Source organism: Aulostomus chinensis, chromosome 16 (genome assembly GCF_037954235.1).
Source record: "Aulostomus chinensis isolate RoL2024-O1b breed Wild chromosome 16, RoL_Achi_v1.0, whole genome shotgun sequence".
Taxonomy (NCBI): domain Eukaryota; kingdom Metazoa; phylum Chordata; class Actinopteri; order Syngnathiformes; family Aulostomidae; genus Aulostomus; species Aulostomus chinensis.
Window position 1 is genome coordinate 1,656,640 of NC_141335.1, and position 27,598 is coordinate 1,684,237.

Below are 27,598 nucleotides of genomic sequence, written 5' to 3' on the forward strand. Positions count from 1 at the left end.
AATTTTACTTTTGTCTTCTTCAGTGTTGCACTATTCATTTTGGTATTTCATTCTGAGGAGGACTTGGGCCGGATAAGTCACTCCGGTAAAGGAAACTACAGTGTACAGACCCCTTGTTTTTGTTCCTGTATTATTTTAGTGACATCTGCACCCCCTCCTCCCCCCCCCCCCCCCCCCCCCACCAGGTTTGCGCATCTGCTCCTAAACAAAAGGAAGTGATCCCGTCTGTACTTGAAGATCAGGCTCACCTGAAGGAAGCCAAGACTTGGAGACAAAGACACCGTCATAATTCTTAATTTCTCTTTATTGCATTAGAACATACATTTCTCATATATATATCTATATTTATACTTTATAAATGTGAATTTGTACACTACAATCTTTTATTGTAACATGTTAGAAAATACTCGTAACGCTCCAAAAACAGCACTAAAAACAGTTACCAAACAATGATTATTACATTTCCTCGTTTTGTTTTGGCCACCAAGAACTGAAATAACAAGATGGCGGAGCTGAACCTGTCAATTGGGAGGAGAGAAGACGAACAAAAACGAGCAGTTGGGCTGTGGTGTTTTTGGTGGCAGCCATAACAGACGGGATAGGGGCGGGGCTAACAGATTCTAGATATGAGGCGGCGTGGGTCATCTCTAACCATCTCAATTACCTGAACTTAGTGTTTTCATGGCAGCCTTCAGAGGTGCTGGTTCGCGTGTGACCGTCCACCACAACAATGCTACTTTGCTACCTGATGCCTTTTTCTGTTGATTTTTGTAAGATTTCAGGTTTAAAACCCACTTTAAACCACATTAGCTGTAATTGGCTAAACTCAACAGCCAGCTGAGTGACTGCCTTTTACTTTGGACTGTTACAGTTGCACACTCATGGTTTACACGTCTCTAACCGTGTTCACTGACCTGCTGAGGACATTATTTCAGTTCAAATGCTGCAACATGAGCTAGTTTGACGCTAGCTAGTAGATAGGACTTCAGGTCAGAGGTCAATGGCAGAGATGAATATAGGACCAGAGGGAAAGATGTGTTGTAGTTATGAAGTTTCCCTCTCAAAGGATTAATAATCAATCAAACAGCAGCAGCTCAGATGGAGGAAACGTTACAGACAGCAGGGCGAGCATGGTGCGTTGCAGAGGTTTGACTCTAAACTAGAAAGCAGGGAGATCTGGTCGTTTCACAAAAGAGACACAGCGAGCAAGCAGCGAGAGGCGGGTTGTTTCCAGTATAGCGACGGAGGGCAGGGGAGCAGGCACGGCAGTGACGTTCTAGCAGAGATAAGGGGATGTCGGGGTTCTCCTAAGCATCTAACACACTCACAGTGATGCTAAAACACAGACACAACTACTGCAGGAAGCCAATGAAGGTTTGAGGGATGGGGGGAGAAAGGGAGGAGGGGGAGGAGGAGAGAGAGGGGATGTGAGGCGTCAAGGAAACAGATGCATTTGACCTGTCAAGGGAACAGAAGGCAGTCCCCCGTTTGTTTGGCAGACGAGAGGAAGGGAGTCTCACAACACTAAAACATCCAAGGAAGATTGTCCTCCTGAATGAACCTCCCCCCTCCCTCCCCAGATCCGTTTCCCTGTCAGTTTTAACCCTCTACACCTCCGTCCTCAACCCCATTTTGATAGTCCAACTCTTCAGGAATTTCCTTTTTCACATACATACAAAGACCCTGTGACCATAACATTTTCATAAATACACACACACACACACACACACACACACACACACACACACACACACACAACACAAGAGGTGAGGATTTTTGGACCCATTAACACAGCGGACTGGTTCGTTAGCAGGAAGCAGAAGCCTGGAAGGTGCACGCTGATTCTAGCAGAGCTGGAAGCTGATTGACCAGACACACTTTTCAACAATCAGAACTAAAAAGCAATCGTATATAAAAACTATTAGAATATTTTCAAATGGTCCAAGAGGCGTTTGTAAAAAACAAAAACCAACAAGAAATTCAGGTTTTCCAGCTTATAGAACAGCAGAACTTTGCTTGAAGTCACTGAACAAGCAAACTGCTACACCTGTTGAGGAGGTCACTCTGGATCAGGGCTTCATGGTTTTCTGGGACTTGACCGTTAGCCTAGCATGTACATCTGCTTATCTACGGTAACGAGACAAAAAACCTGAAACCAAATGGAGAATCTCACACACCCCCCATGTTCAAATGTACACACACTGAAGTTTCATTTGTAATAAAACAACTGTTCAACAACAAAAAACTACTGTCATTTCAGGGATGAGGTATTTTTGTAGTCCAACGAGAAGTTAGTGTCACCATGGTTTCCTCCAACAATGCTAACGTTATTAGTTGACTGTAACTGATAATTGTAAGTGGATGCGGTGAAACTGAGACAGTTAAACCACGGCAACCCTGGAATTGAAATATCAGCATACCGATCGATAAGTGAATCAATGATTAGGAGCAGCCTTGATAAAAATATTTCACACAGAAATATGAGCATATAAAACCTCCCTCCCCCATAATTTCAGGTGCACCAGGTGTTTCCTGTCTCCCCCCTCCTCCCCTGTCTCCAACTCTCCCTCCGTGAGCAGTATTATGGTGATGTGGGGGTCCTAAGGCAGTATCACAGTACAGTACAGAGAAACAACAGCAGTACACAGTTACACGGGCCTGCCCAGAACCTTACGTCCAGCCGACACTCACCACATCTGGATTTGTAGTTTTTTAAAAAGCCTCATTCATTTGTGTAGACTTTCCAAACTGCATCTTGTCAAATTTCCTGAAACTTAACTCGCGGCCAAGTGTTGCAAGAACATTAAAATTATGAAGCCATGGGAGGGAAAACCTGCTCAGCGGACTAAGGCACATGCCGAGTTCTCACACCTCCTCCTCGTCGCCTCTGCGATGCTCCGCTGTGGGCTTCGTTACGCCTCTCCAACCGCAGGATTCGCACGACCAGCAACATTTCATCAGATGATCACAATTTTAAACTGACAGTGACGCATCAGCCTGAAAACTGGCGGAGGACGTCAGCAGAATCACGCCACACCGTTACAACAACGCGAGCGCCGAGTGCATGCTAACTGCATGACATGCAGATCCTTGTGTACACCAGAAGTTCCTGGACGTAGATTAGCCAGGTGTCTGTCCACATCAGCGTACTGGACATCTCAACTACCCCGCAATGCATTGTGTCTTATAACATTTCAGGATGTGGTCAGTTTAACCAAATAATGGCTGGAAATTGGCAATGACGTGTTGTGGTGTCTGTGGCTGCTTCAAAGGTAGAACACCGTGGTGTCTTTGAGGAGCATCTGGGAGGCTCTGGGCTCCATTTTTAGTCGGACTACGACTGAACAATCCTGCTTAGCGGCTGAGACGGAGTCTCACTTATCTGGGACATCAGACGGAGACTTTTTCATTTTATCTGCATTCAGTTGTGACATGCGACTCCAGACGTCCTCTCTCTAATCTAAGAATCTAATGGGACCATAAACAGCTAACAGAGGAGGAAGTCATTGCTCAGGTGGGGGGGGGGGGGGGGGGGGGCATATTAATGTAGCCCTCGTGCTAAGGAAGTTAGCATTTCCTTGTTTGGGAGAAGAGGGAGGTGATACCCACCTTTCTGGTAATATGCTGCCTCGGTTGGTTTGGTGTGAGGACGAATTGTACTTTTAAACCCGTGACCAGGCAGAATTGTGTCTGTCTGGTCCCAGCAGACACGAGTGCTGAACCAGTGAGGAGTGACGTGCGCCAGGATGACAACACCTACAGCTACTGCTGGATGTGATGGTCGTCTCCTACTGTGGCCAGGAGTGACTCCTCTTCTCGAGGCCTCCAGTAAATGCGGTGAAACAGCTCTCAGATGTAGGGTTCTGGGCCAGAGCTGAGCTGGGAACCACCCAGCATGGCGTGGGTTGGTTCTGGCACTGACGGAGCCCATTTCTGATTGGTCTAACGCAGGTGAATTTGGCCCGAGACGGATCAGCTTGCCCGTTGTTGCCCAGGTTCAGCTTTGCACAGCCAGACATTTATCTATCAGAGCCTCCGTGGAGCGGCGTGCCAGAACCAAGCCGGATGTCTCTGGTTGGGTGATATTGTAGTGCATGTTGTCTATAGTACAGTAGCATCAACACAATGGTCCAATAGACAGATCTGATAGAAGATATCATACAGGTGGTCTGATACAGTTATAGTACAACATCTATACATCAACTATACATTGTGCGTTTTTTTTTTCCTTTGTTATATTTTCAAGGGTCTTGGGGTTTAGACTTGGTCACCATTACATAACTGCTGTAAGACGGGGGGCTGAAGTGGGTCGAGCGACAGATAAACAGGGTTTGACCATCAGAGTTGAACAGCTGTGGCGTGGTAGCGCTGCCGACTGGCGTGGAGGACCAACGCCAGCGTGTAACACTGCCAACAACAACAGAGTATGTGAGGCGAGTGGCTGTGCTGACGTCTCCACCAGACCATCAGCACTTGTTGGACACGATTACATCATTTCTGTTTTAGGGTCAACAAACAAATCTGATGGGCTCATCAGCATATTGACAGTTAAAATCAAGAATTTTCTAAACCTCCATGAGTCTGTAGGAGCCCCTGATAACATCCTGCACGCAGAAGCTTTGGTCTCCCTGTCTGATAAACCGTGCGAGTACTCAGGGACTTCCTGCTGCTCAAGCTCTCTGAGCAACACATGAAAGGCAACATCTTTGACCTCCCACACACTGTATCTGAAATAAAATTATTTATTTCCTCGACATTTTAATGAGATTTTTACACTGTAAGTTAGATTTTGTGGCTCCACAAAGCCACAGCATCGCCATGAGTGTAGTCCTGACAGGTCATCTAGGAGTTTCCCCTATTTTTTATTTTATATTTTGTACATCGTTAAGTGCTAAACAGTATTGTTGACAATGGGGGAAAATTCTCTTTGGTTAATAAGCTTAAATGTTGCTCATAGTTTTTATTTCACGACCGAGGGACGATAGAAACGTGTCTACTGGTAAAGATTTGGCAGTGAGTGTCTACCGCAGAGCGCCGGGGCAAACTGGAGCTGTAAGCTCACATGATCAAATCCCGAGGCCATGGAGGAGACCCAGCCAGACGTGGGGGAACTCGTTGTTCTGCCTCTTTTTTGACAGACGTTCCCAATACGATGCCTCTCCAGCACCATATTTAATCGTAACTAAAAATACAATAAAGTTTGATTCATCGTTCTGCCCTTGTTCCTTTTAATAATTTCTTAATGGAACGTAAAGAGCAACGACTCTATCGTGGTATATATTCTATTCCCATGATACAAATTACATATGACAACCAATAGCTTGCATCAGTTTTTTCTTTGACTTTCATGTTAAGTGTTTCATGTTGAGGTGAATAAAAGCAGCTGCTCACTTCGCTCACGTGCCTGGTAAAAGAGGAGGCAGCAGCTGCAAGTCCAGCCAGAACAAACTTCCTGTCTATCTGTGGCTCTGCTTCCAAACCTCGTTAAGGGTAAAAGGGCACAGGAAATACAAGTTTAAGGTTTGGTTTGAGGGTTAGGACAGAGGATCGAGGGAAGAAAGGCTTAGAGCACTAACAGGTTTAAGGAGTCAGGACAATGAAGAGTTGAAGTCAGAAAATGACAGCCAAGGTTTACAGTGATGAGAGATTTACCGAGATACAGGAGTCGAGAGGTTTACGGGGGAGCAGGTTGGGATGAGTCTTATGGGTGGGCAATGTTAGGATATGACGGTGGCCTCCGTAACTATAGCAGGGTCTTCTATGTCCGCTTTACTTTGAACCATCCTCAGCTCCAGCTGGGGCGGACTGGGCCTCCGGCCGGGACCGGCTAGATCTGACAAGAGAAGGAGAGAGAAAGCTTATTTGATATATTGTAAACAAAGCAGTCTGAGGCAGCCAGCCACCGTTAACATGCTGACGTGTGCCGCCTCCGCTGCTGCAGCTGGAGAGATACTGATGCAGTGCTCGTCTGTGTACTTCAGGTTCCATATTTTTTATCAGGAACTGACAGCGCTCAGTGTGCCTCTCTGTGTCCACTGTGTGGACTAAAATGCACTCATAACCTGCGGCATTTACGCTCCAAGCAAGCAGTGTTGATCTGCTGACGTGTGCAGCTCTTCTTACCGTGGGCGTAAGATATGGTTCTCTGGATAACATGGTGCATGACTGAAAACGTCTTCTCACACGCCGTCTGACAACATGAGGAAAAACAGCAAATTAACTTTTATGTGCTTAATCATTGACATTCTACAATCTTATTATATTAAAAACAGTAACAATAACAGTGGAAAGCAGAGAGGAATAATTTCAGAATTACTTCCCAATTTCACCCCCCCCCCCCCAAAAAAAAAAACCTGTAACAACTTCGTCTCACACACAAATCCTATGAATGTAGATAAATCTGTCTTCTGTGAGCTCATGTCACCCTCAGTGTAACAGATCTTACACTTCCTGGGTCCAGAGTGCATTCACCCAACTTCTCATTGGCTGCTGCGTGAACCTGAGCTCCTCCTGCCTGTTCTACTAACGATTGTTCTTTCTGCGTCTCTCTGTTTATTTCAGCAGCTCACATTGAATTTACTGCAGGAAGAACTTATTGTAGTTTTTTCACAGCTGCCACACAGCATGAGTTTGTCATCTTCCCCCTGTGGATCCACTTGACAGTCAAAGTGAGTGACAAGCAAGTTGTTGCACACCCAACAATGACAGCTGGAAGTGGGTGTTGTTACTCATTGTAGTAGTAGTAGTAGTAGTGTGTGTATTTCTACCTTTAGGTCATTAGGGTACAGGTGTGTCCATGCTAGCAGCATAGCAGCAAACAAGTCTCCGGTTCCTACGAAGACAGCGTCAACTTTGGGCACTTCTATCCGAACTCGCTGAGTCGTCCTGCTGCCGTCTGGACGAACTGAGTGGCAGAAACAAAATATTGTGTTTATTTGAACCAGAACTTTAAATGTACGCACATGTGCATGCAAACACACACATACACACGTCACCTACCGTGGCGCTGGCTGCCCAGTGACACGAGGAAGCGATCTCCCAGTCTGGGGGGCAGATCGGAGGAGGTGATGACCACTGTGTCCGGGCCCATAGCGTGAAGAAGGTCCATCACCTACCATGAGCGGGAGAGATGTATTTGGTTTAGAACAGGAAATGAATCCGATGATATCATAGTGCTACAAGTTGTTCTTCAAGCAAAGACATGAAGAATCAAAGGATTTGCAGAATTGTTCTCACCTCGACCGCATCTTTCTCTGTGCTGATGTTTTTCCCCGTCAACAATCTAGAACACGAGCAAATCATCAGAAGTTAAAACAGCAATGAAACTGAGGAACTAAAAACACTTCAACAAAAGCCTCAATCCCAAAGCAGAAACACATATGAACAGCAAATCACGTGTCAAGAGTTTTTGGCGGCTTTTGATGTTGAAGGTATGCCAACATTTCCATTCCACTACCATTAATAATGCTAAGCTAACTAGCGTGGGTCTCAGCTTCCTTCACAAAAAGCTCGATCCTTCAAGAGGTTTCAAATGGCTCAAGGAAACACCACTAGATGGAGCAGTTCCACAGTGGAGCTGAGCTGTGCTTTTGTAGAGGACACGTTATCACCCAAACGCTACTTAGTATTTATCTTATGTTTTGTTTTATTTTTTTATTAAAGCCCTTAAGTTAATGTCCACATGAAGTTCCTATGAAATATTCTGACCAAGAATGGAATAAAAGCTGCCTCTTCGAACACTCCTGGAACCAAGAGGCTAAATGAAGAAAGACCATGGGAGTTTAGTTCTGTTTGCTTCCCTCTTTCCAACATTTCCAAGGCTATAAAACAGAGGTATTGAATAACATCACAAGTGCCATTACATAAAGATGAAGTACTCTGCTACTCCCAGTTACACAGTTGCCACTGAGGTGCAGAGAACATTTATCAGAAAGATAAAAATACAGATTAGCAACATGGGACACTCACTCTGCCTCAAACTGGTTGGGAGTTATGATGTCAGCAACAGGAACCACCTTGTTCTTATAGACTGGGTAGAGATTCTGAGGAACATACTGTGCAAAGATACACACAAGTTTAAGTCACGACAATAACAACACACTCTTTCTGCCTAAGGGGAAGAACCACACACCATCATGATCTTAGCTCTCATGGTGTTAAATCATGAGCCCTGAAAACGCACGTCGGCGCAGTGTCATGGATAAACACGGTGAGTCACTGTGTTGACTGGTAACACTTCCAGAAAATGAACACACTGGGATGAACACTAAAACCCTCCTACACACATCACGACACAACAAAAAAATCTACCTAATGACAGACATTAACACATCAGCAGACGCACAAACAACTGCACAATCAGAACGAGAAAGTAAAATCGGCGGTAACCTCACCATAGATCCATGGTCGCCGAGGACGGGGTCACAAACTGAAAGGACAAACACACATTCAGACACACAACACAACACAGACGTGTGAAGCGTCAGGAGACGCCGCTCTACACTTCATGCCTACAACCTCACACTCTTTAAGAGTTGATTCTGAATTGATCTGAATTAATTAATTAATCTGAATTGCTTCAAATTCACCCTCCGTACTGGTGATCATATCACAGAGATACTGTGTCCAGTACCAAAGGTCTTCATTGTCTGGATGCGTACAATCCTGAGCAACTGTTACATCTGGTTCCATCACGCGGTGGGGAATCTTCAAGATGTTTTTCCCTCTAATCTCAAACATGCTCAAATGACAAGATTAGAACTTAACGGCGCATCACGCACAACGGTATCTTATTACGATGATAGGACCACAGGGAGCGGTGCACCGCCTCCACGCCATCTCAGGAGGAAGCAGATGTAAACTACTTGTACTGTGCAAAATGATTGGGGCAGACGGGTTCTCCACGGGTTCTTGAAGGAGAACAGGGGTTAAGCTTTAACTGTCAGTGTTCTAATCTGTCAACAGCAGCACTGTGCAGTAGCTGAGCTAAAGCTTAATGGCTACAAGGTTTACCGATGCTCAGCGACACTGATATTGTTCTCTCATTGGACCGGTTTTAATCCTGCTTCCCTGATCCAAAAACACTTTCACCTGCTGTTTTTCTGTCAGGGTTCTAGATGATTCCTCTATTAACTAAAGGTCACATGACATTCCTAAACAGAACAGCAAGCAGATAAATATGATAAAAAACATTAAAGTGTGTGTTTTTATATATCTTGGAACCACATTCATGGCCTGAGAAACACATCATGGAGTTGTGGACTGGATACTGACCGTACACTAAGTTGGGGTTGGCTCTCTTCAGCTCCTGAACAATGTCAACCACCATCTCCAGGAAGGATGTGTCTCTGGTGTACCCTGAACACAACAAGTAGCATGTTAGCTTGCTACATGCTGGCTAGCTGAACTGAAATAGTCAGAATATCTGTCAGGAGACAACTAATGTCAGAGTTATCTGATGTGTCTTTGCGTTAGATCGGACTGCAATCCGAATCTGTAGCTTCCAATGAAATTGCATCAGGACAAGTTTTGTTCCTGGTATTTTCTTTGTCTGCTGCTTCATTCACAACATCAGATTTTCACTGTGAGCCACAGTTAAGTGAAGAATAACATCTATCTACAATCTGCATAAAAACATGGAGGGATATATGCCAAAATCTCATCAAAGTTCTTGAAGATCGGACATTCTTCACAGCAGAAACGTGTGACAGATCAACAGTGTGCAAGTGAAGTGTCTCATCACGGTGTCACCTGTTAAGACGTAGTCGTACTGGTGGACGTTGTTCAGTTTGATTCCTTCATAAAGAACATGGAGCTCATCTGCTGTTAACACCTGCCCCTTCCAGTGGGAATAACCTGCAAGGGCGGGGGGGCAGAAACACTTCAGAATGATGCATCACCATCAACATTCCTTCTGTCTACTGGTGACACTAGATTTCACGTCTGTCTGATGGTGGTATTCCAGTAACCGTCTTCAGTCTTCACATATCTGCATTACCAAACCAAACATGGTGGTTTACATGTTAATTTGGGTGTTCATGATAAGTGGTGCCATCAGCCATCTTGTAGGGGGTGGTGTGCTGGAGCAGCACCATGGCAGCTACAGACAACAGGAGACTGGACAAACTGGTTAAGAAGGCCAGCTCTGCCCTGGGATGCTCCCTGGACCAGTGGACATGGTGGGAGAGAGGAGAATGATGGCCCAGCTGTCCTCTCTGTTGAGCACTGACTCCCACAACACCCTGACAGCAGTGGAGAGCTCCTTCAGTGACAGGCTCCTCCACCCTAAGTGTATGGAGGAGAGGTTCTGCAGGTCCTTCCTACCTGCAGCTGTCAGATGGTACAACAAGCACGGCTCCCTGTGACCCCCCCCCCCCCCCGACCCCGGACAGTCTAAGTGTGCAATACTTAACACTTTGCTGTGCAGTACTCAACACTGTACTGTGCGATATCCAACACTTGTGCTGCAAGTATTTATTGTTGTTGATAGTAGTTTACTGTAGTTTCTGCTATTTATTGCTTTGTACTTTTTCTGCTGCCACTTCTCTGTTTCTGCTGCTGTAACAGTGCCAGTTTCCCCACTGAGGGATGAATACAGGTTTGTCTTATCTTATCTCCATCAGCTGTTTTTTTTTACAGTTTGGTGTAACACCTCTACAGGATGTACACCTGATGTAACAACCATCCAATGACTGTCTTCGTATGACGCACAGTTTTTAGAAGTTCGGGAGCTCCAGTGATAAAACATCATCATTCACTTGGGGTGTTTGGTAGATTAGCACAGCGCCTTTTCCTGTGACACTCCAGCAGTGTTTAGCAGATTCAAAATCTTCACCGACATGAGGGTTTTTTGGGTGAACTATCCCTTTAAGCACTATCAGGAGTGTCACTCACCATCTGGAATATTCTCTGTCACAACCTTTTCATGTGCAGGTGAACAATCCCCAGTGTTTCTGACTAAATTTGAGATGGATCTGGCCAACCCACCAGGAGCCCGCTGACAGGCAAACAGACACAAGCCACCAAAAACATGACCTTCTTAGCAGACGCGACCAGTAAAAAAACACTGACTGTTGTCTTGAGCTATTCTCTATGGCGGCCCCGAGGGCTCAACTCCCTGCAACTTCAGAAAGCACATACAAATAGAAAAAGAAGGGATGGAGCCATAGAACCTTAACATCTGTGTGTCTGTGACAAGGTGTGTATTGAGTGTGTGTGACTTGAATGCCAATGTAAGCCTGCATTAGTGCACGTCTGCCTGCGTATGACATGTCTGCTGCAGGCTGATGATGTCGCAGCTCCAGGTGAGTCACAGCCTGGTCACGTGGCAGGGGGTTCTGGTTGCTAAGTAACAAGGCAGGAGAAAGCTAAAGGGGCTATGAGAGGGAGAAAAGCAGGCAGAGAGGGAGAGAATGAAGGCAGACCCTCAGATAAGAGCTGCTTCTGTCGTCATCACTCGCTGCTGTCGCAATCCAGCGCCTGCTGCTGCTGCTGTGTACCGCTGGGTCCTGTGGCGCTCCCGCGCTCCACCCGCCATCACTGGCTGTCTGACTGATTCATCTTTCTCTTGCACCCACATCTCAACATGCCTGCTCACCAAATTTTGCTCGTTCTTATTTCAGGTCATTGTAGAGAAGCTTTGCCGCATCCTTTGAAGTCTGACACTGACGCGGGAGGCACCAGTTAGCTGTCAGTTAACGCCAACGCAAAGCCATTTCACGTTGATATGTAGCGGTGAGTGCCAGTGCTCGGGCTGTCGTATTTGCGCCCCAAAGCATGCGCCAGTTCTACAACAGGGGCTGTTTTTGTAGGTCATTCACATGACTTTACCTGCCCTCAAGCAGCCATGTTGAAGACGTCAGTATTGAACATTTGAACTGATCTATGACATCAGGCCTTTATGTTTGGCTGAATTAAGCAACATCGCGGTCAAACACCTCCAAAAACAACAACGCTGGTCCTCCACTGCAGCTGAACCCGCATCATCAATACACTGAACATGTGACGAGCAGAATAGTTTCATGATGCCAAAAACAGCATGTAACCAACAACCTGCCCACCAGAAACTCTCATCATCAATCCCACCTCCGACCATCTGCTGGCCCTCTGAGTTCAAACAGGTCAGTAACATGCGGGAGATCAGGGACACTTGGATTTTTCTTTCTTACACTCCACATACAGTAATAGAATCTTAGACGACCGTGAAACAAGGCAGGTCGGGCCGTCCGCTGCAGACCAATCAACAGCGGAAAATTAATTTTCTACATGCCAGCCATGCTGGGGAGCCACATCCATGAGACACTTAATACCATTATAGAGAGAGTGTCTCAACCCGCCCTCGCCCACCATCGTTTTGTTGCTCCAAGTTTTAAAAAGATGGTCTCATCCAGATTTTTCCCACACTTAATTTCAAAGCCATTTCTGATTTATTGTGCATTAAACCAAATACAGAGACTCATTGAAGCCCTGACGCCTCGTATTTGTAGAACCTGTGCAGCTGTGTACAGCAACTAGTAGAACACTGTGATGACGAGGACAAATCAGCAGGCTATTGTAGGACTTTTCCATCTGCTGAAGCAACAAGTAACAGCTGGACTGATGTGGTTCTTCATTCTTCAGGTTCAGTTTACATGACTGCGTGATCTGAGACAATCCCACCAGGGGCAGACGCAGCACAGAAGACACAATCCCATTAGAACAGTACCAGTAAGGGTGACTATGCGGACCCTACTTCTGGGCCCATCACAAACAAGATACATCAAGAGTTGCTGCTGTTTCAATCATCTTTTTAAAAATATCAATAAAGCTTCCATATCATGCAAACACTGGAACAGAGAGAATATTTTCCACTTTGCTCACTTGTTTCTCTTCTCAAGCACTGCCCAGCCGATCAGAGTGATTTGCACCAGCTCGATGATTCAACACGCTGACGGCTGCAAGAACTACACACCAGAGCCAACTAGAGACTGGAGACAGAGGTAAAAATCTGACCGCTGACCATATTCTCATTAAGATTAGATATTTATACGAGTTTCTGTTAGAATATTCCTTTCCTGAGAGAGTTTGTGACACTCAGCGACATTAAGATGTTTGACTGATGCTCGTAGTTACTGGGACTTCTTCAGGTTAAAGGTGTTAGCTAGCACTGTTCTCATGGCAGCATCTTACTCCCTTTTGTCTGAAACACGTTAATATTGGAACATTATTGTCCATGGAAACACGGCCAATGACACACACACACACACGCACGCACACACACACACACACACACACGCACACATGCGAGATGAATCCCCCTTACCTGTGTGGTTGGAGAACTGGACAGAGTTGATGGAGTCCACCTCAAACCCTAAAACCTGCGACCAAACAGAACAGAGGTGGTGAGACGTGTTGGAGGATTTGACCACGGCTTCTCTCGTGGAAGCTGGACCACGTGAAGTTAGTTTCATGAGGAGACTCGTAGTTTGTGGGATTTTAGAACTGTGAGGAAATCCTGGCATTTTCTGAAACATGGCTCATTGGGTCGGTCCCTGCTGAGCAACATCAACAGAAATGTGTTGTCATCAAATCCACATTACTGATGATTTTCTAATTAAAACTCCTCTGCTGCCTAAATGACATTTTTGGAGAACAAGAATTCAATGATGGAATTTACGTCTATTGGTAATGATCAAGTCAATCTGGGACTTAAAGGATTAAGAATCAGAGAGAGGATTTCTGGGTTTATAGTATCAGACATGGACTTCCTTGAGGAATAAATAGATGACTTTTGTTTAAAGTTGTTGTATTTATGGATCCACATCTTTCACAGGTAGAAGTATTTATGCATTCTGGCTGTCACTCTATCTGTACTGTGTGACAGTGTGGTGGATTTGGTCATTTATATGGCGTTTTGATAAGAAAACAAGTGGACAAACTGCTGTACGCTACTTTGCAATACAATATCCGACACACAAGCTACCTGAAAACTGAAGACCTTTTCACTCACGCAGGCATGCGGCTGACGTTAGTGTTCACTTCTCTCTACTAACATTTCTGCAAGTGGATTTAAAGATTTATGCATATTTTTCATTGTTTCAATCAAAATGCTCAGGCTGCTCCAACCACACGGTTTCAAATGTTGGTGTCTAATCTACTGGTGTTTGGCAAACCTCTGAAGAGCAGAAAACACCCTGAAAGTTGGGAACAGCAATGAGTTTAAACCGATGAGCATCAGCAGACTTTCTGCTCAACAGGTACGTTCTGAGCTTCAGCTTTAGGTTGGTAACAATTCAGGGGAAACACGAGTGAGATGGATGGACAGTTGCAGTAATCAGTGGATTCATACTCTGGAGCCCAGACTGCTATGCAGCTACGCTAAGCTGTGCTAACAGTCAGTCACACTGGGGGAGTGCTCAAGGTTCTGGAAGTTGGCCAATTAGAGCAAAGAGGGAGACAGAATTACTACTTGCTCAAGTTTCTGGCCCCCCCACTCATTTTCTATGAACTTGTATTCAGATAAAGAAGTGTAAAGGGTGAAGAGATCATAGCGTCTACTGTAATGACAGCACTATCAAGGGCTGTGTCAGGGTCGGCCAAAACAGCTCATCCATTCATACGTTGTAAGACGCCAGAATGAGCATTATACCAGCGACGCTGTGCAGTCTGTTTTATTTGGAGTGTGGTTATAGAAAGTGAGAGGGTCAGGAAGAGGGAGAGAGAGAAAGAGGGAAAGAGGGACCTGTGACTAATCCATGTGCTGTCAATTGCTATCTAAATGACTTGATTTAATTGGGCTGAAGCAAGAAGCAGGCTCCTGAATGAGTTCTTTGTTCTTTCCAATCAACTATAACTATGAGATAGAGGGGGGCAGATTCACCCCAGGAACAGGAACGCAGATAAGCTGTTGCTGACGATGAACGAACGTGGGTTGATATGAAACATGCAAACAGGCACGAGGCAGTCCAACACGCTCAGCGTGACACAGATCTTGACATCATATCTGTTAAAAACCTTATTTTTTCTCTTAAAGTGAAGATGTGTGGATGCGTGGTGTTAAGAGCAGTGGAACAGTGTAAAAGCTGGGCTGTTTATGAGGAACAACCTGTCTTTGACGTGTTCCTTCAGCTGAGCAAGCAGTGACCCGGCTGTATTTATGGTTCTGCTGATGTACACAGGCTAAGAATATGTTATTTAGGTCACACGTTTTCTATTCAAGAGTCACTGACACAGAAACTCTTTACAATGCTGACTGGAAAGCATCCACTCGAGGCTCAGGAGGACTCGGGAGATTATCTGAATAAAATACAAAATTAGCATGTGATGACACTTTTGAAGAAGGCAAAGGACGACGTTCCCCTGATAAAGGTCTCTAGAATCAGCGAGTCACAAGCCCAGTCGTCAGCATCATGGTTTGCTGCCAGTGATTGTCTCAGCTGGGCACTAGCTTAGCTGCTAGGCTAGGCAAAGCTAAGCTAGGCCTGGAAGTCATGATTCTTTTCATCATCTATTAATCTTTCGATTATTTTCAGCCTTACTAGATTAACCGTTTAATCATCAGAGCAGCCTAACTGTACCAAACCAAAACCTCTTCAGTTTTTCTAATAAATGATTGGAAGAAAAAAGGAAATCCTGAAAACAGTTTGACACATGGGCTCAAAAAAAGAAAAAAAAATCACCAATGATCAAAATAGTTGGCTTTTAATTTTCTTTGGACTAAACCATGAGTCACTGCAGCTCTCGTGTGGGCAGGTACCGGCCCGACTGAGATTGTATAACCCCCCAAAAATATGTAAGTATTGTTTTGGGCAGTACCACACAAATGTTGCAGAAATGACATTACAATTTTTAAGATACCTTTCATTTAAATTTGTCTGATTATCACTTTATATTAACATATCTGCAAATTATCAGGGTTTTCTGTACATTTTTCCAAACAACCAAGGAAGGATAATTAGCTTATCTCCATTATCGCATTACTATGATTATTATTTTATTGTTAATGTCATTACCACTATAATTCCCCTTTTAATTTTATTTTGTTTTCAGTCTTTTCATTTTCTCTTCTTCTTGCAGAGGTCTTCAGACAAACCTCCTGAGGCGTCACAGCTCTCCTGCTCAAGGCTAGTCCTCCATGTGTATTTTTTTGTTACAAACATCTATTGTGTTCAAATTTATAAAAATGTATACTACCACTGAATTGCAATATTGTACTCAGTAACCGCAATATGACTTTTTCACCAACTCACCCAGAAGTCACAAGTCCTGCTAAAGATATAATTAAGAAGCTTTTTGCACCTGTTGATTTACAACCAGTGTCGAGATCATAGGCTGGTTCCCGCCAGCGAAGCTCGGCGGGTCGACTCGTTGCAGAGTTTCAGCCTCTTCTGAAGGACATTTTAATCATTTGCATCAGAATCTACAACTGATCAAGCTGCCAATGAAAGGTTTCATTAATTGACCATAATAACAACATCAAAAAAGCTCATCAGCAAATATCTGACCTGCTGAACATCCTCCTGGGTGACCGCAGTCCCTCCCGATGTTGGATACATTACACACCACATTGATATTTGCTTACTTGAGATTTTACACAGTTGATGAACTCAGAGGAGTTTTATGTCACATTCATTACAGAGCTACTGGTCAGGTCTATGAGATCAAGCACACAGCTCACCGTCCAGGGGTCAAAGTGATAAGAAACACCTCCAAACGTGCATTTACAACTGCATGTGATCCCCATGAGCCAGAGGGCGGCACTTGCCCTGAATTTAGATTATTTTGAGACTATCCATTCCAGCTGGAAGACAGCCTGTCTCCATCTCCAGTGACATCATTCGGAGTATTCCTCTGGCAGCCAATCAGAACCTTACTTCTTCACGTCGGTGTCTCCAGCCTGATGACAGCCTGAACTCTCCGTCCTGACAGCGGGGGGAGAGGGATGCCCTGCACGCTCATGGACATCCTCTCATCCCTCATGCTGACTCCTCCCCGACTGAATCATTACTCCAGCACCATCAAAGACCTCTAGGCTCTCACTTTATTGCTCTAAATTTAAAATACTGTTTTGGTTTACTAGTCGATGAACGGCCCTCACCTCCAGCCAAACACATTCTAACACTAGTTGTGAAGCAGGCGAATGCTTCTCGAACCAGACGGAACCCAAACTTATCTCATCATCTCTGAGGACAAACTCCATCCTCTACAAACAACCTTCACCATTTCTCATCAACAGATAAACGATTGGCAACTGCCGTCATCTTTTTTGCTGATGGAAGTCAATGAGGCAAATACCAGCCGCGATATCAGTTCATCCCAAAAATTATTACTGCAAACAATATGAGGCACAAGAGTTGTGTTCTGATTGACTGTCACAAACATCTTATCTGGTTCACTAGAGGCATGTAAAGAAAGCCTTTTCCTTTCAAAATCCTCTTCCATTCATGCACGTTGGTATAAAGTCCGACACTGAAACACTGGAGAGCAGCTTCTCCAAAGCCACATGTATTCCTCTTACTTCTGCGTCCAGTGTTCGCTTTACTAAGACCATTTTGTTGAGCACCGGCCGGTACAAACGGGACCTAATCAGCCATAGTAGTTGGGCATTAGTGGCTGCACTCAACCCTGGTGACATGCATCAAAGCCCAGCAGCCATTAGGATAACGCAAAATACATCCTGGGGTGCTGCAGGCTAAAAATAGACCCAGCACTTCACACAACAAGTGACTGTCTTTCAGGACGTACAGTCGGCCTGTACAAGCCTCGCCGTCACCACCAACTGCCTCGCTGCTGCTGCTGGAAGATATCAGCAACATCATCATCCAGATAATTATAGAGGTACCACCGTCATCATCCTACAGTCAATATTAGACTTCATGAAGGGAATCTCTTTCACGGCCTGGAGGAGCTAATAACACCCGTGTCCTTTCACATGATATCAAATCACTGGCTTGATTCAAACCATAATTTATTCTTTTTAAAAGACCCTGAAACCTCAGAGTTCACTCAAGTAAGTTTAGCAGCAACAATTAATTCATTAGTTTGTTGTCAGTAAATACCCCAGGGAACCTTTTACAGTTTTTAATTGCCGGCTGCGCAATAAATAATTGTAATTGAGGAAACCAACTTGACTGCAACATTCAAATAATGATTTAAACAAAATGTATTTAATTCAACAGCTGCTTATTCATTAAGCTCCTTAAGGGTGCGTAACCTACGCCATCACTGAATCACAATGCACCAAAGAACATTTACACTGCATCTGTGATTAATCAATTACTTGTAGACTGTTAATAATTACCAACCATTTTGATAATCAATTAATTGGTTTAAGTAATTTTTTAAAGAACAAAAAAGGTCATAATGATCCAACTCCAACTTCTCAATAGAGCGCCACAGGTGTGAGGTGTCTTTGTAGTCCAACAGGAAGTGATGATGTCAGAGATGAGGTATGTTTGTAGTCCAATAGGAAGTAATGATGTCAGGGATGAGATGTGTTTGGAGTACGACAGGAAGTGAGGATGTCAGGGGTGAGGTATGTTTTGTAGTCCAACAACAAGTGAGGATGTCAGGGGTGAGGTATGTTTTGTAGTCCAATCTCCACGGTTCCTCCACCAACAGCCAATGGGATTGTACAAAGCTAAAGTTAGCCTATGAAGGAACTCCACCATGAGGACATATTTGATGGGTCGACAGCACATCTGTCACAACAAGATATTTGATTAATTTTTTATTTTTAAATAAAACTAGCCAGTAACGAACAGTGTTACAGTTCTGCCATTTGAAAATAGCAAAAGGGTCATATTGGATGAATTTCAATTCATTTTGCAGCCCTAGCAACTGCCGTTTCTAACAACCAAACAAAGCTTCCCCAGTCACTGTGCACTGAGTTTGGATGTATTTTATGGAACAGCACAAGACAATAAAACATTTTAAACTGGTTGACATACCACAGATGTTATTTCAGACAATTAACCTAAACTCAATGACTGGGAGATGAAGGGAACAGGATGTTCAACAATACCAATTTATTTCTGGGTTTTGGACTGATTCTGTTGGGTTCAGTTCAAACGGAACCTTCGATGGTCTCTTCTCGAGGACAGTCTGTCACACACTGGCACCCAAAGAGGTCATCTCCTCTTTTAGAACATCTCTGGACCGGTTGACACGCTATCTGGGTAGAAAATTCTCCTCCAGATGATTTACCCAAGCCTCAGAAGCCCTGCTGACCGACAAGCTAAGCGAGCACCTGAATGCCTCATCGACACAGCTGTCATTCACACCAGTAGTTACCAGTCAGGTAACTAGGGGTCATCCGATTAACACCTGGAGGTCCACAATCAGACACAACTTTGCCACATCTGGCGAACATTTTACGACGTCATGATGGGCCCAGAGCCGGAACTGATCATTTCTTCAATTATATCCCCCCCCCCCCCCCCCCCCACACACACACACACACACGTGTTTTACGGGGTGGATAGGGAACACACCTTGCTCTGTCATCGGACAACGTCAATGACAGGTGTCGGGGAACAATTCCTTCTATATCTGGAGATGTAAAAGAGTCGAAAAATGTTATTACGTATCAATACGTTTTTCCACCGTGATCAGTTTGTGACGTCAGCAGAAGGATGCGTGGGGCGGGTAATTAGGGAGTCTGACAGGGATTCTCATCACGACACCTGTCGTCGCGGTCCACTGAGCTGCTTTAACGGAGCCTGGTCACATAATTGCTTTTTTAAACTTAGAGGCAGTTAGAGAATAGGACTAATTGACCCTGACCAGACGGTCAGGGGCCACGACCGGCGACCATTTACGCAGGTGTTTGTTCACCAAAAAAATCTACAAACTTAGCTCGATGGAATTACCATCTTTATCACGTAATAACGGAGATCCATTAGGTCGTTGGGTTCGGGGTCAATGACATGTCAGGAACTTGAGAGGATGAACGGGAGAAAAGCGTGTCAGGGAGTGTCCGATAATGGAAGCATGACAGTTCTACTTACCTGTAATGGGAAAGAGGCGCTCTTGTTGCCCACATATCCCCGGACTACATGGCTCTGTATGGACAGAACACGGCATTCCATGGCGGCTCCTGGTTCGCCCGGGAGAGGTGCAGCTAGTCCGATATCTCAGCGATAACCACTCGAGTACATAACACTACGAAAAGAAAAGAAAAACTCAATTGAACACAGCGTCGCCTGAGTTAGCTTACCAGCTAGCCAGATGTGTCTCCGGCGGGATGTCTGAGGGCGAGCGCGTGCGGCAGTTGACGCGCGGAGAGTGTGCGCAGCGGGAACGGCGCGCGCGAACACACACAGGTAAACAGCAGGCGTAGCAGCGACCATTACCGGCGCCGTTACCGGAACAGCCGTTGACGTTTCGCTAATTGAGGTTTGGCTGAACAGTCGACTGGGGGTTGTACGCGGTCAAGCGTCGTCATTGAAGGACACTACACGCTTTGAATTTCTGCTCCGGCAACCTGTGCGGCTGCCTCACCCGGATGACGTCACCGCGGGGGCCATTACACCATCACGATCGACACAGCTGGAAATGAATGAAAAACAACGCTATTCTTCCTTCGATCCAATTTAACTCATCTTAACACAGCCGGACTGTTGTCGAAAATATAATATGTCAATTTATTGTTCATTCGGCGTTTCCTGTGCCCACAAAATAAAGGAAATGTAATATTTTGCTGATTTTACTTTCAAGTTTGGTGATGTGCTTAGTTTCTAATGAATAAATGGGTAAAAATTGTAGGAAAACCCAAGTAAATGAGAGAAACAGAGCAGAATCTTTGAAACAGCCCAATGAGACATTGTATTTTTGTTTTTTTCCCTTTTATTCACCATGCATCTGCATGTGTGTGGTGACTCACACCACGTCTATCACAGAGTCGTGACTGAGGGGGGGTTTGGCTGGCAAAGATTACTTCCATCACCACAGTACAGCCAGCAGCGGTGGAGGGGAGATGAAGCAGAGTGCATGCACAGACAAATATAGCAAAGAAGATGCAGCTAAGAGTGAGGCAGGTAGAGACGGAGAGGTGGATAACCTGAGCCAAAGGCAGCAAACTGAACTGACAACCCCACCTGCTGTTCACTCAGGCCTCCAATACTTCCACTGTACACCACAGACCAGGAAACTTCAGAGGACACACGCTGTATTAATAAAATAAATATATTTATTGCATAGTTCAAACACAGCAATGATGGATTCTTTTATTTTAGCAGCAGATCACTCCAACAAACTTGTACGGCTCCTCCTTTTGTTTTCATTTGAGTCATTTGGCGTCCAGGTCCATATTTGGCTCTAGAGAAAAAAAAAAACACAAACACAATTGTTCACATTTTACAGAGCCGATGCAGTGTATTAATCCGATATACTCTAGTATTATAGAGTTGATACATCTCGTTCCAGAGGTACAAAACAGAAGCCATTTTAATCTCCACAAAAAATTGGATTAGTTACCAGAGCATATTGGAAAAAATATCAAAAGCAAGTTCATCAGATTCCTCATGTAACCATGGCGACTCTGAGGTTGTGTGACTGTAACCAGCTCCATCATACATGATGAGAGCTTATAAATAACACAAATCTTTAATAACCAATAAGGGCTCATATTCATGCCTAACATTCACACACACCCGATAGGAGTGTTAAATTTTGTCAGGTCTCTCACCGGGGAAGGTGAACTGAGGGAAGCTGCCCAGGTCTCCTCCTCCGTGGAGTCTCTGAAGCTTTCGGATCTCATCTGAGAGGTACTGTTCGTAATCTGGATCCTCCTCCACACGTTCTCCACTCAAATTCAGGGACAGGAAGGGACAGTTCAGTAAAAATCTTTCTCAAATACATCTTAATATTACATATGGAGCTTTCAGTTGATCCAACTCCCTCGTGCTAATCCACACGAGTTCATGGTGGCGCTGACCTGGAAGTGTTCAATTCTTATTTTAAATCTCACAGCAAAGTGTTTGTGGACTGTTTAGCAGCCAACTGGACAAATAAGATGTGGACTTTACCAGACGATGACCTTAACAGTTGTACACCAACGTTTCCTGCCAGTTTAGATGTTGTTAGCATCAGTCTTTATTCGCTTCAAGGTAAATATATGCCTCTTCCTGCATTCTGGAGTCACAACGAAGTAATGCCAAACAGCTTACTGAGGTAAAATACCCTTTCTGGATATAAATATCTCTTTAATTTGGCAAGATGTGTAGAATGTACAGAAAAGCTGTGTAGTACTTCTTTAATTAAAAAAACTTGTTAACTTTGCTTTGTAGGAACACACTAACCTCGGGGGAAACTCCCTCGTTTCTCACCTGCTACATTCACTATGCTAAGCTAACTAGCGTGGGTCTCAGCTCCCTTGAGAAGGGTCTCTATCTTCTTGTCTGACTCTGGGGGCGAAGGACAAGAAGCAAATTTCCCCCTAAAAATGAAGTGTTCTTTCAACGAGCCAAAGATATTTGGAAAACAACGCTGATTCCAATGTAGTTCTTGCTTTTTAACGCTGAACATGTTTGTTTCGCTACCTGTGCATGTTGTTGTATTCCCTGATCTTCTCTAGGAAGAGTCTCTGGACCGGATCCAGATCTGAGGAACACAATTGAAAACAGTACTGTTAAAACCAAACCTATGGAGCACATTTTCTTATATGATTCCCAAAACATCCACACAGTACAAAGTCACTGCTGCAGTTTGCCTCACGACATGTCACATGACCTCCTGCTCTGGTAGACAAACGTGCTGCGGAAGGTTTGATGTGAATGAAACACTTGGCTGGTAACACCACCTTTGACCGTGCCTGTGTGTGTGTGTGTGTGTGTGTGTGTGTGTGTGTGTATTACCTGTGTGTGGGAACTCCGAGGCTCCTCCCTCATCTTCCTCATTCACCACAATGGGAAGCTCATCAGTGACCTCTGACACTGTGGCACTGGTTGCTGTGGTAACATGACAGATGAGGTAGCTAAAGTTTTTCAGCATTACAGACTGTGAGTATACTTGCAAAGTTAGCATTAGCTTCTTTTTGACAGTAGCGTGTGGGCTGGATACTTGACAGCGGTTAGAACACGTCAGCTGAACTGGGCCACCTGACATGGGCCACCCGACATGGGCCACCTGACATGGTGCTTTCAAGTTCTTGTAGCAAAAGTAACATGGAAAAAATAAATAGAAATGCTGAAGCTTTTGTCTCTGCTCACTTTCTCATTGTCCATGTTTGTGATTTACATAGCACATGAACGCACCACCAGGAGTAAATATTCACGTTACGCAGCCTCGTTCAAAATGACAGACGTCATTTCATGCCATCACTGTTGGTTATGAAGCACAGCAAAAGTTTGAGACGAGATGTGAAGGCGAGAGGACGGAGTTGATGATTCCTTCCTGATGATGAAGACTTGACAACTGTCAAAAATAAAACTCATATTTTACTACATTTAAAACTGCTTATGACAGGAGTAATAAAGCCCTCATGGTATTAATATTACGCCAGATTGATGGACAGTGCATACTGTCCACAGACATCACTGTAGCACTGGAGCACAGTGCGCTCTACTGGACAAATGATGCAATGACACTGTTCCTTGAGAAAAAGTGTTCACATCAGGTCATCAGCCGCTTCACTGGTTTTAACCCAGCTAGTGAGGCTGGACAAAGACGCCATGATGGCAATCACTAACTCAGCGCTTCAGCACCCATCGACAGTGTTGGGTTAAATATGACTGTCAGGTTTGGGTCGATCTTGGTTTTGGTGCGGCTCAGCCAGTGGCACCCTGGAGAGGAGATGCCTGGTCTCTGGAATGTGCGGCCTCTTACGTGTTGGGAGTGTGAGAGTGAGACTCGGCTACAGTTTAAAAAGGAGCGCCATCAGAAGCATCGCTCACCTCTGGGAATATTCTCCACCTCATCTTCCAGACCAGTCTGGCCCTCCCTGGGTCCGGCCTCGGGCCCGGGGAGGGCAAACAGGAGCTCCTCCATCAGTGTTTCTGCCTGCAGATCTTCAAGGTCATCAGCTTCAGGTAGAGAATCAAGCGTCTGAGCCTCGGCCTCCTCCTCGGACGCTGGACCTTCCGGGATCGTCTCTGCAGCCAGAACCTCAGCCGCCTCCTCCAGATAGGCTTTGGTTTCGTTCAGAGACTCTCTCTCTAGAGTTCGCAGGGAGCTCTCAATCTCAGCCAGCGTCACAGACTCCAGAGTCAATGTCTCCACGATGCGCTCGTCCTGCATCGTCACTTCATCCTGGTTCTGTCCAGTGAGAGACTCAGATGGTGGACTCGGCTCTCCCTCAGCTCCTGATGGGATCGTGGTCTCAGGGGTGGAGTTCAGAGTTAAAACTGTTGCACTTTCTCTTCCCATCTCAACCTCAACTTCCTTCTCAGGCGTCATTTCTGTGTTTTCAAAGCTTCGGCCTTCGGTCTTCACGTCTGCTGATGTCACTGACTCCACCATCACAGCTTCTGCTGGGTCTGAACTTGGCTTGGTATTTTTAGATAGAACCCCAGGAATGTAACACAGAAGGTCTTTGAACAACACGCCAGCTGCACCTTCTAACTCTTGAAGATCTTCAGACAGAGATTCCCATTTCAAAAGAACTTTATTTAAAACTTCCTGTTCAAATTCAGTGGAATTCTCTTCCTCTACTGCAGCTTTGTATTCCGCTCCGATTCCCGACTGGACCAACAACTCTTGGAGTTGCTTCTCTGCTTTTTCATCAAGTACCACCTTTGTGTTGGAGAGCTCGTCAGTTCTTAAAGACTGGACCAGAACATTTACTAGATGTAGCGTGACGGACTCTAAGGTCATCTCCTCTGACTCCTTCACCCCCCCCTCCGTCCCTCTGGAGGATTCTAAGGAAGGTTCTATTTCATTCTCCGAAGGCAAAACAGCATGTAAAAGCTCATCAGCTGCAGCATCTACTCTGGTTCCTACTGCAGGTTCTACTGTCCCTTCAGTGTTGGCAGCGAGGTTCTTTACAGGAGACGCGCTGCCCTCTACTGGTCGTTCTACTCTGGCTTCTACTAAAGCTTCTTGGGCAGCATGAGAGAGGTGGCCCACTCCTGGTGGGCTGGAGGTTTCTCCTGGTTGAGATGCTATCGTTCCTATTGTGCATTCAGCACAGGCAGCTGCAGTCCCTGGAAGAGTAGAGTGTCTGGCCTCTGTTGATGGTTCTACTCTAGCTTCTACTAAGGGTTCCACAGTGCTAGCAGATGAGATGACCACTCCAGGATCAGTTAGTACTTCTCCAACTGGAGCTTCAACTAAAGGCTCGACTGGACGTTCTAATGCTTCTACAGGAGACACAATGGTCTCTACTGGTAGTTCTAATGGAGGTTCTGTTGCGGGTTCCACTGTGGCAGCATGTGAGACTTCTGAGTTGATGCTTTTGGTTTGTACTTCTTCACCTGGAGCTTCTACTGGACGTTCTAATGCTTCTCCTGGAGAAAGACTGGCTTTTACTGGTAGTTCTACTGGAGGTTCTGTTGTGGGTTCTACTGCTACATCTATAAAGGTTGTTTCCCTCTCAACCGTCTCTGTGCTGCTTTCTATTGTTTCCACTGACGTTTGACATTCCATTTGAGCAACTTTGGTTTCTGCGGGTGTTTCGTGGGGTTTCGGGGAACCTGAGGTTCTGGTTGCATTAAAGAAACCATCAGCAGCAAAGACCTGAGTGGAACTGGGAGGAGCTCGCCGATGTGTTTTAACAGCAGAGGACAGCGCTGCCTCAGAGTGAGGCGTGCCGGCAATTGAGGTTGGAGGTCTGGTGGGCGTGGAAGGGGCTGGAGCAGGGTGGGCTGACGGATGAAGGAGAGAGAGAACGGAGAACAAACCTTCTGAGATAGTAGAAGAGTAGAAAGACTCCAGAGAACCTCCTTCAATGTGTGTCCTTTTACCAGCAGGGGGCGCTGCTCCAGGCCTCCTGTGAGAGAAGATCTGCTCCAGGAGTTTGGCCACATCCAGTGGGGGCTGAGGTTCCGCCTTCCCTGCTCAAACATGCAGTGAATACCATCATCAATACATCATCAATCGATGGATTCAGACACGGCAGGCACGCAAGACGACAGGGGAACCGAGTTCAACATCAACCGAGTGTGACGTCACTCCCAGGTACAAGGTCAACTGGATGTAGACTGGTGTGTGTGTGAGAGAGAGAGAGAGAGAGAGAGAGAGAGAGAGAGAGAGAGAGAGAGAGAGAGAGAGAGAGAGAAATATGGCAAACAAGTGGTTCTAACTACATTTGAAGTGGAACACACGCATTTGTCAACATCCTCCAGTGATTAAAAACTTCCAGCTCGTCTTACTGATGTGCGTTCTACGTGGCTGGTTTCTCCCAGATGTTTTGGAGCTGAAGAAAAACATTTGTGGCCTCCAGACGAGTCGACACAGCTCCCTGTGAATACACTGTGCACGCATGCACACACACACACGCACGCACGCACGCACACACACGCACACACACAGACAACACAATACATAACCTAAAAATGAGGCGACGTTTCTGCTTTAAAAGCAACCTGAAATGGAGTGACATTGGCATTTCAAGTTCAAGTCAAGTATTTACTCACAAAAAACCAGGAGAACTTCCTTTAAGGTCAAAATGACATCCAGTAAATCAACATTTTGTCATATTAAAAAAAAGCAAACGATACAATACTTCGTTGGGACACTAACTTCACTGCACTTGAAGACTTACAATTAAATTTGTGTTCATGAATAAGTAAATGAATAATTAATGTTCATCATATTCAAACAGACAAGCAACAGTTCCCACATGAACATCAATACTTCAGTTGACTACATGGCGATGAAGGTACTCACACACAATCCTGGTGCTCGTCTGAACGATGCAGCAGCCATGATTGTTCACGTCAATAATAAATAAGAAATACTTATACTAATTATCTGGGGGGAGGCGTCAGGGTGAGGAATGTCCCCCGATGTCCTGCAAAGGGACGAGATGTCCCGGAGCTTTCCGTCCTCCAGCAAGACCTCGTTATTCTCCTTTACCGAGTTGGACACAACCAGAAAACGTCTCATGAGAGATTTAAACCACATGTAACGTCACCACACACCAACAATTTAATCGTGAAAATGTTGCATAACTCACCGTTAACGACCATTGGCACGCGTCGTGGCGGACCCATTAGCCATCTGTTTGTTAGCTAACTAGCTAGCTAGCTAGCTAGCTAGTTAGCATGTTTTATTTTAGTTTAATTGAGCTGTTATTTGTCTTTTTGCAGGATTAGTGGTGACATGTAGCTTCCTCACGCAGCCTAGCCTCACAAACTTAAACACAGCCGCACAACTTCCGGCGATTATATCAAAATAATATCAACATCAAATATAAACACATAGATTGAGTCAATCAATCAAACTTCTGATTGATTGTTTCAGCTGCTGTGCGCCAAGGATATTAGAGGTTATTATTCTTCATGGGGGGGGGGGAATTAGGCAACGTAAACGTAACTTCTAAGCAGAAATTTCGAATAAAATGGTCTTACTTTGGTTACATTTCCGGTAATGTTTGGCTTATTGTGTCCTGCCTGACAACTTTCTCCAACAAGAGAAAACGCCCCCTTCAAACCTGGACGCAAGTTTATGGCCCCCGGGAGCC

General features: G+C 45.1%; 2 protein-coding genes across 7 annotated transcripts; both read right to left on the reverse strand.

The window, feature by feature from the left end:
- Positions 1-284: 284 nt before the first annotated feature.
- On the reverse strand, positions 285-21,106 carry pdxkb (pyridoxal (pyridoxine, vitamin B6) kinase b). Of its 3 annotated transcripts, none has more exons than XM_086179530.1 (12): positions 21,075-21,106; positions 19,986-20,139; positions 13,301-13,355; positions 9,751-9,855; positions 9,274-9,357; positions 8,394-8,428; positions 7,969-8,054; positions 7,237-7,282; positions 7,000-7,111; positions 6,768-6,904; positions 6,124-6,190; positions 285-5,833 (listed from the first exon to the last, which is right to left on the reverse strand). In XM_086179530.1, the coding sequence occupies exons 2-12, from the start codon at positions 20,064-20,066 to the stop codon at positions 5,718-5,720; spliced, it is 924 nt and encodes a 307-aa protein (XP_086035656.1). In that variant the 5' UTR covers positions 20,067-20,139; positions 21,075-21,106; the 3' UTR covers positions 285-5,717. The 3 variants fall into 3 exon arrangements, with proteins under 3 accessions (XP_086035656.1, XP_086035655.1, XP_086035654.1); XM_086179529.1 differs by lacking the exon at positions 21,075-21,106 and adding an exon at positions 20,331-20,445; XM_086179528.1 differs by lacking the exon at positions 21,075-21,106 and having other exon boundaries at positions 19,986-20,425.
- LOC147247105 (uncharacterized) lies at positions 21,093-27,372 on the reverse strand. Of its 4 annotated transcripts, none has more exons than XM_086179525.1 (9): positions 27,092-27,369; positions 26,803-26,985; positions 26,286-26,385; positions 23,871-25,967; positions 22,833-22,925; positions 22,518-22,578; positions 21,665-21,783; positions 21,234-21,294; positions 21,093-21,143 (listed from the first exon to the last, which is right to left on the reverse strand). In XM_086179525.1, exons 2-8 carry the CDS (start codon positions 26,839-26,841, stop codon positions 21,266-21,268), a joined length of 2,538 nt encoding a protein of 845 aa, XP_086035651.1. In that variant the 5' UTR covers positions 26,842-26,985; positions 27,092-27,369; the 3' UTR covers positions 21,093-21,143; positions 21,234-21,265. The 4 variants fall into 4 exon arrangements, with proteins under 4 accessions (XP_086035651.1, XP_086035652.1, XP_086035650.1 ...); XM_086179526.1 differs by lacking the exon at positions 21,093-21,143 and having other exon boundaries at positions 21,153-21,294; positions 23,871-25,778; positions 25,878-25,967; positions 27,092-27,366; XM_086179524.1 differs by lacking the exon at positions 21,093-21,143 and having other exon boundaries at positions 21,153-21,294.
- Between the last annotated feature and the right edge of the window lie 226 nt (positions 27,373-27,598).